This window comes from Thamnophis elegans, chromosome 14 (genome assembly GCF_009769535.1).
Source record: "Thamnophis elegans isolate rThaEle1 chromosome 14, rThaEle1.pri, whole genome shotgun sequence".
NCBI classification, from domain to species: Eukaryota; Metazoa; Chordata; class Lepidosauria; order Squamata; family Colubridae; genus Thamnophis; species Thamnophis elegans.
Window position 1 is genome coordinate 4,732,292 of NC_045554.1, and position 16,528 is coordinate 4,748,819.

Below are 16,528 nucleotides of genomic sequence, written 5' to 3' on the forward strand. Positions count from 1 at the left end.
ATGAGAACCAGACCTACCTTTTCTCCAATGGTGATAAAAGTCCTGGAATCCAAGTTCCTCGGAGGTCTGCAGAAGAAACAAAGGTAAGAATTCAACCCAGGCCCAAAATGGTTCTGGAGAAGGCCTTGCCAGAAACCCGGGGCCAATCTCCTGATGGCGAGCCATTTCTGAGGGCCCGCAAGATGTTGCCCTGTCAGCTTCAGTGTGCATGCTAGGTTTTCAGCCTTGATTTGTGGCCGTTTTTCGCCCTCCGGAGGCTTCCCCAATGGGTAATCCGGAAGTCGGTTCCTGAACTTTCAGTTTGCGTGTTGGACCATTTTCACCCTCCCCGGGCTCTTAGAAAGCCGTGAGCACATGCGCAGGGCAGCAGGGGTGGGTGTCACGCATGCATGCGTGGGGGGCATGGCGCAGGGGGGGAGAGCATTAAATTATGGGGGTGGGCACGCAAGCGTGATAACGCAAGCAAGCTTTTGGCACCCGAGGCGAAAAAGATTCGCCGTCACCGTCCTACGCTCTAGCATGGGAAAAATAAATCAAGATAAAAGTATAATCCACCGAGTTGCGGCTTTGGCGGATAAATCAGGCAGCCCAAGGTGAAGGCCCAGTTCTTCCTATCTCCTGCATGACAACAGGACTTCCATTTAGCCAGGCTGTTTGGGACAACAGGCAGTCCGTTAAATCCAAATGACTTCAATGGATGTGCAGTTATGTAATTGAAAGGTTCACCTCAGCTGCCCCGGCTTACATCATTTGGCTGAACACGGAATTGACAAACACCTGTCCTAACAAGTGACATAAATGGAGGCAAATTATGTGAAAACATTAATTATCTCATTAGGTAATTGGATGCCACCGACATGAAATTACCGCCGATGGTGCAGACTGATTCAGAAACAATGGACGGTGGGAGGGATCGTGCCTGGGAGAACATCTTCTTCATTTAAATCATGTTATACATTTTGTTGTACATTTTAAATCAAGAAAGAAAAGTTATATATTTTACTATCCCTGTACCTTAATTCTCATTTGGTTACCATTGGTTAAACATGTTTTTATCTAGAATCATTTATATTAGAAGACACAACCACCTAACTGGCATTCATTTGCAATTTCAATATATCTCCAATACCATTACACCTTTATGACATATTCTAAAATTAATTTAGTTAAGTAGGATATCTGAGCATTCCCCCCCACCCCAACACACCTGTATGTATCATCACCTCACTAAATAAACGGAGCGCCGGCGAAACAAAACTTTACTTGCATTAATTTTGATTTTATCTCCTTTATATCTCAAACTTTCAGCATCTTAAGGTCAACGCTTCAATTCAAAACGGCCTTCGGTCAAACGCCGCTGAACTTTTATAGGTAATCCCTCCTCTTACGGCCACCATGGAGGCCAAAAATTCCCCTTGCTAAGTGAGACATTTGTTCAGTGAGTTTTGTCCCGCTTCGCAACCTTTCTGGCCGCCGTTGTTAAGCGAACCGCTGCCGTTCCTAAGATAGTCACACAGTTGGTCAGTGAATCTGGCTTCCCCGTTGACGTTGCTTGTCAGGCAGTCACTAAAAGCGAACACGTGACCCTGGCACACTGCCGCCGTCGTAAGTACATGCCAGTTGCCAAGCGAATTTCGATCACGCGACCACAGGGAGGCCGCAACGGTCGCTAAGCGTGAAAAACGGCCACAAGCCCCTTTTGGTCAGGGCTGTTGCAGTTTTGAACAGGTCACTAAACAAATCTCTGCAAGTCGTAAAAGGGATCGTGTGACATCCCCCCCGGGACAATGCAACCATCATAAATATGAGTCAGAATCCCGCAGATGAAACAATAATTAGAAAAGTACTACAATGTGCAGAGATGAACAAAATGACAATAGAACTAAAAGAAAGAGAAGAATCAAGATTTCTATAAAATATGGAAAAAAGCTAGTTAATATTTGACTGATTATTAAGTAGAGATAGTATCTTTTAGAATGTTTTAAATTACCACTGAATGTTTATCCATTAACATAAATTTACTATGATACTAATAGAGAAATAATAACCCTAGTCAGGATAAATAACCAGACCATGGAAATACTAACCTACATTCTGGGTGATTGTCAAGTAGAAATGTTAATATTTCTTAAATTGTCTTAGATGTCTAATGTTGTTTTTTTTCTTAGCCTGTAATTAACTAATGTGGGATTGAGGGAATAGTCCTATAAATCTTGTTAATAAATCATTGTTTAAAGACGGTTACAAAGTCATAATATTGTGAGAGGAGAGGTGAGATAATTAGGAAATAATCTTTAGTTAACTACAATAATAACAATGAAATGTTAATGGACAATATTTAATGATACATACAGGTGTGTTGGGGTGGGGGGGGATGCTCAGATATCCTACTTAACTAAATTAATTTTAGAATATGTCATAAAGGTGTAATGGTATTGGAGATATATTGAAATTGCAAATGAACGCCAGTAGGTGGTTGTGTCTTCTAATATAAATGATTCTAGCTAAAAACACGTTTAACCAATGGTAACCAAATGAGAATTAAGGTACAGGGATAGTAAAATATTTTCTTTCTTGATTTAAAATGTACAACAAAATGTATAACATGATTTAAATGAAGTATATGTAAGGACTGTGGAAGAAACGCACGGAATATATTTGTAACCAATCGATACGCTTTCAACAAGATGTAACGAAAGATGATTTTTTCTTTCTTTCTGTTTAATTAAAACAATAAAAAAAAATTCTCAAAAAAAAGAGAGATTTCTATAAAATATGGAGTAGAATTTATAAGTGGCTAGAAAACAGAAGCCAAAACAGAAAAGAGAGAATTGTAAATATATGGTAATATAAATAATTAATATTATTATAAGTGTTAGCACTACTGTTGTTATATTATGGGACAAGGCAAAAACAATAGGAAGGCAGTGCGGAATGGAGAATTATAAAGGCTAAACATGAATGCTGATATATGAAGCTGTATAATTACTTAATATTGTTATGCATGTTTTGTGTTTTTGCTTTTTCCTGTTGCGTGTTTCTTTCTGTTTTTAAAGATTAAAACGTTCAATAAGAAACTATTTTTTTAAAAAAAAAAAAATCTTACGTTGCAGGGACAGCTGGCTGTTTATTAGCTGACGGCATTCGTAAGATGGGGGGCCTTTTCTTCTTGTTTCCTAGAAGTAAAAAGGACATTTTTAAATAACCAATCTGCTTGAGAGGACGAGGCTTCTGTCCATCATACCCAGTGCCAAACTATAGTTTGTTCAATTGTGGTTGTTGTTTTTTTTTAATGCACACAAACACTCGCACACAAGGGGCCTGCGTTTACATCATGCGCTAAACCGAGCCAATGACATGGGTGAATCAGGACTATGATAATTGTGCAAAATGAGGGGTGGGCTAGGAAGACCCCCCCATCTAAGTCAACCCAGTTGTCGTCGCATTGGCTTCACTGTCTCGCTGCCCAGCCTACCTCGCCGGGCTGTTGAGAAGATAAAACGAGGTGAAAGAACTCATCTATTCCTTTCTTCTTACTCAATTCAAACCCAATCCCTGGCAAACATATGCAGAACGGTTGCAGGAACTGGGGATGTCTAGTTTAATGAAAAGGAGGACTAGAGGTGACATGATAGCAGGGTACCACTATCTCAAGGGCTGCCCCAAAGAAGAGGGGAGTCAAGCTATTCTCCAAAGTACCTGAAGGCAGGACAAGAAGCAATGGGTGGAAATTAATGTAGGAAAGAAGCAACTTAGAACTAAGGAGAAATTTCCTGACAAGTCAATTTCCGGGAACAATTAATCAGTGGAACTCCAGAAGTTGCGAGTGATCCGTTGATGGTGGTTTTTGAGGACAACCATTTGTCCAAATTTGTAGAGGGTCTCCTGGTATAGGGGGTTGGGCTAGAAGACCTCCAAGCTCCCTCAAACTCTGTTCTTCTCTATTTCCATTTGCAAAGAATGAGGAAGCTTGATTCTTACTCTCAGATAATGTAGATTGGCAAACAAGTGATTTTCACCAGAGGAGGATTAAAAAAAACAGAACTAGTTGATAGCCAGGTGTTGCCCGGATATTTATTTATAGGGGAAAAATGTCCGGACCAAAAGGAATTTCTAATATTGGATTTCCCCCCTTAGAAGAGGGAGCCCCCTTGTGGAGTACTGTGAAGCCGTTACCATGGCAACTCCACTGTGCTGCACAGAAGAAGCCATTTTACGGCAGTACAGTAGAAGCCGTTTTAAGGCACAACAGGCTGTATCTTAACAGAACACCCACCCCGAAGGGTGTTAGGGTTGTCACCACCACAGTATTTATTTCCAGAGAGTAAGTCATCTGAGTACCAAGTCTGGTTGAAATTGTTTGAGGCGTTCCAGAGTTATGCTGGAACATACACACAAACACGCAGCCATAGATAGATAGATAGATAGATAGATAGATAGATGGATGGATGGATGGATGGATGGATGGATGGATGGATGGATGGATACAGAGATGGATAGATAGATAGAGATAGAGATAGAGAGAGAGAGAGAGAGAGAGAGACCAAATTAGATGATTGATTGATAGATAGAGACAGACAGACAGAGATAGAGACAGAGACAGATGATAGATAGATAGATAGATAGAGACAGACAGACAGACAGACAGACCAGACACAGATGATAGATAGATAGATAGATAGATATAGATAGATAGATAGATAGATAGATAGATGATAGATGATGATGATGATAGATAGATAAATAGATAGATGATAGATAGATGATAGATAGATAGATACAGAGATAGATGATAGATAAATAGATAGAGACAGACAGAGATAGATAGATAGATAGATAGAGATAGATGATAGATGATGATGATGATAGATAGATAGATAGATGATAGATAGATGATAGATAGATACAGAGATAGATGATAGATAAATAGATAGAGACAGACATAGATAGATAGATAGATAGATAGATAGATAGATAGATAGATAGATAGATAGATAGATAAATAGATAGATAGATAGATAGATAGATAGACCTCACTTACCACCTTTTCGCTTTTCCAAAGATCCTTTGGGATCTGCAAGAGAAGTGAAGGGAGGTTAGGAAAAAACTTTGGATTGTGCAGAGATGGACAAATTAACACTGAAATTAAAAGATAAAGAAGAGTTGGAATATTATGAAATTTGGAACAATTGGTACAAATGGCTGCAAAACAAGAATAAAATTAATTAAGCCGAAAAACAATATATATATAAATATATATAGAACTGTCTATAAAGGTGTGTAAATATAGAAGCGAAATATTATATACATGTACAGGTACAATGACATAACAATGTTGATATAATGACTGTAAGGTGTTGTAGAAGGGGAAAAAAATAATTTTAAAAAATCTGCTAATGAAAAAAAAAAGGAAAGAGCTGTTGTTAAAAATACAAAGGCAGAATATCTGGGCTGATGATAAGCAGGTAAAGGCCCATGAAGGAAAAACTTCAGTGAGGCCAATAAAATGTTTGCAAAAAGTTTTGTCAGATTCTACGCTGGCGAAAACCCTTCACACGGCCCCTCTGGGAGCCACATCCGGAAGTCCATCATGGACTCTAACTCTAAACATGCTTTAGGCAGAAATCATTCCAATATTTTCTATAGGAATATGGTTTGATTTTGTTTCTTTGCCTCCATCGAACCAGTCTTAGCTTTGGCCTGTGCTGGGAAAACCTCCCCATCCAGCAGCTGTTTCTAATTCGGAGCCTTGCTTGTCCTACTTGAACATTGGCCAAATTTCACGCTTCCACGTTCCAATCCTGACATGATCAGAACCACTCAAGCTCCTTCCTGGGCTGGGATTTCAAAAGCCAGCCCCAGAAGGGGAGAAAGGCCTCTGGTTGGTGGCCACAAAGAGATCCTGAATCTGTATTTAAAAATAAATTAAAATAAAAAGAGGGAGGGAGGGAGGGAGGGAGGGAGGGAGGGAGGGAGGAAGGAAGGAAGGAAATTAGTTAGGATGGATGCATGGATGGAAATTAGTTATGATGGAGGGATGGATGGATGGATGGATGGATGGATGGATGGATGGATGGATGGATGGAAGGAAGGATGGAAGGAAGGATGGAAGGAAGGAAGGAAGGAAGGAAGGAAGGAAGGAAATTAGGCTGGAGGGATGGAAATTAGTTATGATGGAGGGATGGAAGGAAGGAAGGAAGGAAGGATGGAAGGAAATTAGTTAGGCTGGATGAATGGATGGAAATTAGTTATGATGGAGGGAGGGAGGGAGGGAGGAAATTAGTTAGGATGGATGCATGGATGGAAATTAGTTAGGATGGATGGATGGATGGATGGATGGATGGATGGATGGATGGATGGATGGATGGAAGGAAGGAAGGAAGGAAGGAAGGAAGGAAGGAAGGAAGGAAGGAAAATTAGGCTGGCTGGCTGGAAATTAGTTATGATGGAGGGAAGGAAGGAAGGAAATTAGTTAGGCTGGATGAATGGATGGAAATTAGTTATGAGGGAGGGAGGGAGGGAGGAAATTAGTTAGGATGGATGCATGGATGGAAATTAGTTATGATGGATGGATGGATGGATGGATAGATGGATGGATGGGTGGGTGGGTGGATGGAAGGAAGGAAGGAAGGAAGGAAGGGAGGAAGGAAGGAAGGAAGGAAAATTAGGCTGGCTGGATGGAAATTAGTTATGATGGAGGGATGGAAGGAAGGAAGGAAGGAAGGAAGGAAGGAAGGAAGGAAGGAAGGAAGGAAGGATGGAAGGAAATTAGTTAGGATGGATGCATGGATGGAAATTAGTTATGATGGAGGGATGGAAGGAAGGAAATTAGTTAGGATGGGTGGATGGAAATTAGTTATGATGGATGGAGGGATGGATGAATGAATGGAAGGAAGGAAGGAAGGAACGAACGAACGAATGAACCAAGAACTCCAGAATGTTGCTTTTAATTGACAACAATTTGCAAATCTCGGTATTTTGTATACCTACTAGATAATTTGGAGTATGAAGCAAAAGCTATCCAAAAAGAGAGCTTTATTGAATCATTCCCCCCCACACACCTGTCTTCTATCTAACATTTATCTGTCATCTCTCTCTCCCCCCAATTCAAGGATAAGGGAAAGCAGCCATTGCAGCCGCTTACACATTACCATAAACCACAGCTTGTTCTGACTGTGTGCTTAGCAGTTCCACAAGCTATGATGAATGACCTGGTGTGAACCTCCCGCTAAGCTCCAGGAAGGAAGGCAGGCGAGGCAGCCATCACAACCCCTGCAGAGGGAGCCCAGCTCCTCCATTTATAACCTCATTTGTTTTAAGATTGTATACGCTACCCTTCCAGCTAAGCATTTCCCACCTTCCTCAAACGCTTCCAAGGGTTACAAGAGGGCACAAGGCAGCTGCCTTCTTCTCCTCCTCTTGCAGAAACGATGAAAGGACTTGAAAAGTGTCCTGAAATTTTGGGAAGAGTCCCATTCAAGACGCAGCATACTCTCCCCAACCATGTCAAATTTCAGCCTTGTGGACGTCAACTCCCAGGATTATTTTTTAGGAATATCTTTTAATTGTTTGATATCCCGCATTTCCTTTGTAAGCTGAGCACATACAAGGATACAAGCATCATCATCGTCATTGTGATCATATAAGTAAAGGTAAAGGATTCCCCCTGCACATATGTGCTAGTCGTTCCCGACTCTAGGGGGCGGTGCTCATCTTCGTTTCAAAGCCGAAGAGCCAGCGCTGTCCGAAGACGTCTCCGTGGTCATGTGGCCAGCATGACTCAATGCCAAAGGCGCACGGAACGCTGTTCCCTTCCCACCAAAGGTGGTTCCTATTTTTCTCCTTGGATTTTTTTACGTGCTTTCAAACTGCTAGGGTTGGCAGAAGTTGGGACAAGTCATGGGAGCTCACTCCGTTAGGCGACGCTAGGGATTCGAACCACCGACCTTTCTGATTGATAAGCTCAGCATCTTAGCCACTGAGCCACCACATCCCCACATATGATCATACACACACACACACAAATATGCGGTAATATATAAACAAATATGCAATAACACCAATCATATAACATATATTATCTTCCATTATAATATCCATTATATATCCATCAAAAATATTTACTCATCTGTTTTTCTTTCTCCTGTAAACCAAATTTCACCTAATTCCACACTTCTAATCTCACTATCAGTCATTTAACCATTTGTAGAATAGTTCCCATGTTATGAAATTGTCCGAATCGTCTTTTCCTTTAATTTTTAAGGTTAACCGATCCATCTCTGCACATTTTTTTTGATTATAATATTGTCTGCAAGGACTTCGGTGTTTTTCCATCAACCTCCATATGTGATCCTAGCTGCTGTTAGGATGTCCAGAACCAAATATGTGTAACCCTTATTATACATAAGCTATTTACAGGCTATGTAAGTGGTATATTATATAATTGTAAATGTAACTGCAAGCATGTAGAAGAGCTTAAATATGTATATATAATTAGTAAGTAGTGACGTGTATTGAATATGCAAGAGACTTGTGTTATACTCTGCGTGGTGGAGAAATTGGCAAGACAATTTCACCCTGTCCAATGTTTTCTTTTTTAACAATAAAACTTAGAGAGAGAGAGAATGAAAGAGAAAGAGAGAAAGACACACACACACACAGAGATACTTAGAGAGAGATACAGAGAGAGACAGAGAAAGAGGGGGGTGGAGAGAGAGAGAAAGAGCCAGAGAGAGAGAGAGAGAGAATGAATGAATGAATGAAAGAAAGTGAAAGAGAGAGAGAGAGAAAGGACAGAGAAAGAGAGAAAGAGAAAGAAAGACACACACACACAGAAAACAGAGAGAGAGAGAGAATGAGAGAGAGAATGAAAGAGAAAGAGAGAAAGACACACACACAGAGATACTTAGAGAGAGATACAGAGAGAGGCAGAGAAAGAGAGGGGTGGAGAGAGAGAGAGAAAGAGCCAGAGAGAGAGAGAATGAATGAATGAATGAATGTGAAAGAGAGAGAGAGAAAGGAGAGACAGAGAAAGAGAGAAAGAAACACACACACACACACACAGAAAACAGAGAGAGAATGAGAGAGAGAATGAAAGAGAAAGAGGGAAAGAAAGACACACACACAGATACAGAGAGATACAGAGAAAAAGAGGGAGAGAGAAAGAGAAAGAGAAAGAGCCAGAGAGAGAATGAATGAAAGTGAAAAAGAGAGAGAGAAAGAAAGAGAGAGAAAGAGCCAGAGAGAAAGAGAATGAATGAAAGAAAGCGAAAGAGAGAGAGAAAGGAGACGGAGAAAGAGAGAGAAAGAAAGTCACACACACACACAGAGAGAGAGAATGAGAGAGAGGGAGAGAGAGAGAGAGAGAGAGAAGCATTGCAATCAATTAGCAATAATCGCGCCTGGGATAAACCTCATTGGCTACGATACTGCCACTGCGCAAAGCATTGCAAAACGCAACCTGAAGTCCATTTTCATCGTAGGCATCGGGAAACAAAACAGGGCCTTGTGGCTTGATCCGAACCCAACACTATTAAATTTTGAGGCAACGGCTCGATTTTAGGAAACGGCATTTTTTTTTTAAAGGAAAAATCAAGAGAGAGGGCGTGTTGCTTGCATAATAACTCCGTTGCTTCCCTCCCCCAAATTAGCAAGCGACAAAGAGAGAGAGAGAGAGAGTTAGTTCACGGGTGGATTTAGGGAAAAGGAGGGCCTGGCAGAGTGGATTTGGCTTTGCCGCAGACAGTGAGTACCCTTTTACTCATCCCGCGTGACTAATAACCCGCCAGCCTGGTCAATCCAGTTTTCGATCCGCTAAAGTCTTTTTCATAGCTACCCGACGAGGATGTACAATTTGCATAGACTGCACAGGTATTCTTCCACCCCATGCTTCATTTAGCAACCGTTCAATGTTACAACGGGCCTGAAAGAGAGAGACTTATGACCGTTTCCCACCCTTAGGACCCTTTGGAGCCTCCCCGTGATCAAAATTCATTGGGAAGGACTCCGTACTTATGACCATGGCAGTGTTCCCAAGGTCAAGATAATCCCCTTTTGCATCCTTCTGACAAGCAAAGATTGCCACAGACTCACTTAACAACCGTGTTATTAACTTAACCACTGCGGCGATCCCCTTCGCAACCGTGACAAGTATGGTCGTAAACTGGGGCAAAACTCCCATAATCCATTTGTACTCGTTCCTTTCTGTAACCGATCATAAAATCTCCATGTCTCCAAGTTACACCGATTCCTCTTTATCCTTAAAGTTAACCTGTTCATCTCTGCACAGTCTAAACTTTATTATTATTATACAATTGTATCACAGTGGCCAGTTGTTTCGCCGGATTTGGCATTGGTTACTAGTCGGGCCCCACCCAGGGGCCTAGGACGTCGTAACGTATTTTCGCAATATGCGTGCAGATCCAAGCAGTGCGGCTTTTTGCATTTGACTGATGGTGATTTTGTCAATTTTTAACTGTTTTAAATGTAATTCCAGTGCTTTTGGGATAGCACCCAGTGTGCCAATTACCACTGGAATTACCACTGCTGGTTTGTGCCATAGTCGTTGAATTTCGATTTTTAAGTCCTGGTATTTTGCGATTTTTTCATGTTCCTTCTCAGCGATCCTGCTATCACCTGGTATTGCGATGTCTATGATTGTGACATCATCATCATCATTATTATTATTATTATTATTATTATTATTATTATACAATTGTATCACAGCGGCCAGTTGTTTCGCCGGATTTGGCATTGGTTACTAGTCGGGCCCCGTCCAGGGGCCTAGGACGCCGTAACGTATTTTCGTAATATGCGTGCAGATCCAAGCAGTGCGGCTTTTTGCATTTGACTGATGGTGATTTTGTCAATTTTTAACTGTTTTAAATGTGATTCCAGTGCTTTTGGGATAGCACCCAGTGTGCCAATTACCACTGGAATTACCACTGCTGGTTTGTGCCATAGTTGTTGAATTTCGATTTTTAAGTCCTGGTATTTTGCGATTTTTTCATGTTCCTTCTCGGCGACCCTGCTATCACCTGGTATTGCGATGTCTATGATTGTGACCTTATTTTTCTCAACCAGTGTGATGTCTGGTGTATTATGCGCCAGTATTTTGTCAGTTTGTATACGGAAATCCCACAAGATCTTGACCATCTGATTTTCGGTGACTTTTTCAGGCTGATGTTCCCACCAGTTTGTTGCTGTTTTAATATTATAATTTTTGCACAAATTCCAATGGATCATTTGTGCTACTGAATTGTGCTGCAATTTATAATCAGTCTGTGCAATTTTTTTACAGCAGCTGAGTATGTGATCAACAGTTTCATCAGCTTCTTTGCAAAGTCTGCATTTGGCATCATCAGAGGATTTTTCAATTTTGGCCTTAATGGCATTTGTGCGGATAGCTTGTTCTTGCGCAGCCAGGATTAGTGACTCTGTTTCTTTCTTTAATGTACCTGTTGTTAACCATAACCAAGTTTGTTCACTGTCCACTTTATCTTTTATTTTTTCCAGAAATTGGCCATGCAGTGCTTTGTTCTGCCAACTCTCCATTCTTGATTTTATCACATCTTTTCTATATTCTTGTTTCGTCTGTTGGGCCTTCAGTAGATTTTTGTTCTTTACTTCGATTAATAGATGTTCTTGACTTTCTTTTAAATAATCAGCCAGTGCATGTTTTTCTTCTTCAACTGTTTGCTTCACTTGTAATAATCCTCTGCCACCTGATTTTCGGGGCAGATACAGTCTATCAGTATCACCATGTGGATGTAAACTGTAGTGCATTGTCATTAGTTTCCTGGTTTTTCGGTCCAAAAGGTCCAAATCAGCTTGTGTCCAGTTAACTATACCAGCTGTATATCTTATAACTGGTATTGCCCAGGTATTTATGGCCTTGATTGTATTTCCACCATTCAATTTAGATTTCAAAATTTTCCTAACTCTGTTGGTGTACTCTCGCCTGACAATAGTTTTTACTTCTCCATGCTTGATGTTATCCAACTGCAGAATGCCTAAGTATTTGTAGGCTTCATTTTCTTTGCATTTAATTAATTGGCCATTGGGCATTTCAATTCCCTCACATGCAGTGATTTTGCCCCTTTTTATGGATACAGTGGCACATTTTTCCATGCCAAACTGCATTGAAATATCGGTGCTGAATACTCGGACTGTGTTTGTCAGTGATTGGATTTCTATTTCTGACTTTCCATAGAGTTTCAAATCATCCATATATAGTAAATGCGAAATTTTTTCAGCTTCTTTGGCTGTTTGGTAGCCTAATTTCATTTTTTTAAGATTACTGATAGTGGGATCATTGCGATGATGAAGAGAAGAGGTGAAAGTGAATCACCCTGGAAAATTCCTCGCTTGATATTAACCATTCCATAGATCTCATTCCCTACCGCCAACTCAGTTCTCCATTGTTTCATCGCCTTTTCAGTAAAGGATGTAATATTTTTGCTAATGCCAGTTGTTTCTAAGCATTTTATGATCCAACTATGTGGCAGTGAGTCAAATGCCTTTTTGTAATCAATCCAGACCATATTCAAGTTCGTTTTTCTGTTCTTACAATTTTCTAATATCATTTTATCAATTAGAAGCTGATCTTTTGTGCCCCTGCTCCTTCTTTTGTTGCCTTTTTGCTCTACTGGCAAGATGTTGTTTGTTTCCAAATAGTCCATCATGTTATCTGCAATAATGCCTGTGAGTAATTTGAAGGTTGTTGGCAAGCATGTTATTGGTCTGTAGTTTTCAGGTGTTGTTCCTTTAGTTGCATCTTTCTGAATCAAGTATGTTTTTCCAGTTGTCAACCATTCATCAATTTGGCCCTTTTGTAAAATTTCATTCAGTTGCCTGGCCAATATTGCATGTAAACTGGTCAGATATTTGAGCCAGAAACCATGTAATTGGTCCTTTCCAGGTGATGTCCAATTCTTTACCTTTTTAACTCGATTTTTGACCATCTCAGTTGTTATTTCTAATACTTGCATTTGTTTGTTGCCAATGCTTTTCTCAAAGTCATGTATCCACTTTGCTTCCTTGTTGTAGTCCTTTGCATTTTCCCACAATTCTTTCCAGAATTCAACTGTGGCCTGTTTTTCTGGTTTTTCACTTTTGGTGTCACCAGTCACATTAAGACTTTGATAAAAACGCCGTTGGTCTGATCGAAATTGCTGATTTTGTTTATATTGGTTGATTCGTGCCTCATATCTTTCAATTTTTCTAGCTGTTGCTGTTATCTGCTGTTTTACAATCTCTACAGCTTCATTGATGTTTCTTGTATCCAATCTATATCTTCTGATTAGCCGATCTATGATTTTGTTGTTTTTAAGTCGTTGTTCATGCATGTTCTTTAAGTTACTGGCATCTGCTCTTAATTTTTTGATTTTTTGTTCTAAACGGATTTTCCACTTTGGCTTTGATGCTTTTTCTGTTGTGTGATTAGGTACTTTAATTTTAATGCCTAGTTCATTAGTGACTATTACAGCTGTGCTGTACATTAACTGGTTTGTTTCCAAGATGGATTCCGGTTCAATTGTTGAAAACACTGCATTAACCATTTTCATGCTAGGGGCCAAAATTTTCTTAGGCACAGTTTTTAGTGATGGTAAACGTTGCCTTTCCTCATTAAGCAGAAAATGCTCCATGATCTTATCCTTCAATTCTTTTTGTTTTTGAGTTAGTTCATCAGTTGGTTCAGTGATAATTGGTTCTAGTGGTGGTGATGTTATTTCCTCCCCGAGAGCTTCTTCTGGGAGTTCTACTATAATGTCTTTAGTTGTGTCTTGAATATTAGTTATTTCTGCTTGTGATATTGTTTTTTGGGTTTTGCAATTTGCCTGAATTTCCTCATGTTCAACTTCACTAAACACTTTATTCCGTATAATAAATCGCCTTTGATCTGCTAGTCGTTGTTCACTAACATTTGAATCTGGATATTGTTGTTTCCATAATTCATACATTCGCTTTAAATAGCCTCTTTTTTCTGGCTCTGAGTTGTTCGCTTTAAATAGCCTCTTTTTTCTGGCTCTGAGGCCATTATGGCACGGTTTTCATCTGCACTATATTTTTGTCGTTTTGTTGGCTGGTCCACTTGTAGCCCACTTGTCGACGGACTAATATTATTATTATTATTATTATTATTATTATTATTATTATTATTATTATTATTATTATTATTATTATTATTATACAATTGTATCACAGCGGCCAGTTGTTTCGCCGGATTTGGCATTGGTTACTAGTCGGGCCCCACCCAGGGGCCTAGGACGTCGTAACGTATTTTCGTAATATGCGTGCAGATCCAAGCAGTGCGGCTTTTTGCATTTGACTGATGGTGATTTTGTCAATTTTTAACTGTTTTAAATGTAATTCCAGTGCTTTTGGAATAGCACCCAGTGTGCCAATTACCACTGGAATTACCACTGCTGGTTTGTGCCATAGTCGTTGAATTTCGATTTTTAAGTCCTGGTATCTTGCGATTTTTTCATGTTCCTTCTCGGCGACCCTGCTATCACCTGGTATTGCGATGTCTATGATTGTGACTCTATTTTTCTCAACCAGTGTGATGTCTGGTGTATTATGCGCCAGTATTTTGTCAGTTTGTATACGGAAATCCCACAAGATCTTGACCATCTGATTTCTGTGACTCTTTCAGGCTGATGTTCCCACCAGTTTGTTGCTGTTTTAATATTATAATTTTTGCACAAATTCCAATGGATCATTTGTGCTACTGAATTGTGCCGCAATTTATAATCAGTCTGCGCGATTTTTTTACAGCAGCTGAGTATGTGATCAACAGTTTCGTCAGCTTCTTTGCAAAGTCTGCATTTGGCATCATCAGAGGATTTTTCGATTTTGGCCTTAATGGCATTTGTGCGGAAAGCTTGTTCTTGCGCAGCCAGGATTAGTGACTCTGTTTCTTTCTTTAATGTACCTGTTGTTAACCATAACCAAGTTTGTTCACTGTCCACTTTATCTTTATTTTTTCCAGAAATTGACCATGCAGTGCTTTGTTCTGCCAACTCTCCATTCTTGATTTTATCACATCTTTTCTGTATTCTTGTTTTGTCTGTTGGGCCTTCAGTAGATTTTTGTTCTTTACTTCGATTAATAGATGTTCTTGACTTTCTTTTAAATAATCAGCCAGTGCATGTTTTTCTTCTTCAACTGTTTGCTTCACTTGTAATAATCCTCTGCCACCTGATTTTCGGGGCAGATACAGTCTATCAGTATCACCACGTGGATGTAAACTGTAGTGCATTGTCATTAGTTTCCTGGTTTTTTCGGTCCAAAAGGTCCAAATCAGCTTGTGTCCAGTTAACTATGCCAGCTGTGTATCTTATAACTGGTATTGCCCAGGTATTTATGGCCTTGATTGTATTTCCACCATTCAATTTAGATTTCAAAATTTTCCTAACTCTGTTGGTGTACTCTCGTCTGACAATAGTTTTTACTTCTCCATGCTTGATGTTATCCAACTGCAGAATGCCTAAGTATTTGTAGGCTCATTTTCTTTGCATTTAATTAGTTGGCCATTGGGCATTTCAATTCCCTCAGATGCAGTGATTTTGCCCCTTTTTATGGATACAGTGGCGCATTTTTTCCATGCCAAACTGCATTGAAATATCGGTGCTGAATACTCGGACTGTATTTGTCAATGATTGGATTTCTATTTCTGACTTTCCATAGAGTTTCAAATCATCCATATATAGTAAATGCGAAATTTTTTCAGCTTTTTTGGCTGTTTGGTAGCCTAATTTCATTTTTTTTAAGATTACTGATAGTGGGATCATTGCGATGAAGAAGAGAAGAGGTGAAAGTGAATCACCCTGGAAATTCCTCGCTTGATATTAACCATTCCGTAGCTCTCATTCCCTACTGCCAACTCAGTTCTCCATTGTTTCATTGCCTTTTCAGTAAAGGATGTAATATTTTGCTAATGCCAGTTGTTTCTAAGCATTTTATGATCCAACTATGTGGCAGTGAGTCAAATGCCTTTTTGTAATCAATCCAGACCATATTCAAGTTCGTTTTTCTGTTCTTACAATTTTCTAATATCATTTTATCAATTAGAAGCTGATCTTTTGTGCCCCTGCTCCTTCTTTTGTTGCCTTTTTGCTCTACTGGCAAGATGTTGTTTGTTTCCAAATAATCCATCATGTTATCTGCAATAATGCCTGTGAGTAATTTGAAGGTTGTGGCAAGCATGTTATTGGTCTATAGTTTTCAGGTGTTGTTCCTTTAGTTGGATCTTTCTGAATCAAGTATGTTTTTCCAGTTGTCAACCATTCATCAATTTGGCCCTTTTGTAAAATTTCATTCAGTTGCCTGGCCAATATTTCAATATTATTATTATTATTATTATTATATTATTATTATTATTATTATTATTATATTATTATATACAATTGTATCACAGCGGCCAGTTGTTTCACCGGATTTGGCATTGGTTACTAGTCGGGCCCCACCCATATTATAATATATAATAATAATAATAATAATAATAATAATAATAATAATATTATCT

General features: G+C 39.5%; 1 protein-coding gene and 1 pseudogene across 2 annotated transcripts in view; both read right to left on the reverse strand.

Annotated features, from left to right (window-relative positions):
- MAP2K3 (mitogen-activated protein kinase kinase 3) overlaps positions 1-16,528 on the reverse strand; it is a 60,793-nt gene that overhangs the window by 14,353 nt on the left and 29,912 nt on the right. For both annotated transcript variants that reach the window (XM_032230550.1, XM_032230549.1), the window contains exons 2-4: positions 5,042-5,074; positions 3,107-3,176; positions 18-66 (exon numbers count right to left, since the gene is read on the reverse strand). In XM_032230550.1, coding sequence (XP_032086441.1) covers positions 18-66; positions 3,107-3,176; positions 5,042-5,074 — 152 coding nt within the window. The remainder of the gene's footprint in view (positions 1-17; positions 67-3,106; positions 3,177-5,041; positions 5,075-16,528) is intronic.
- Positions 9,370-9,446, reverse strand: LOC116518181 (annotated as a pseudogene).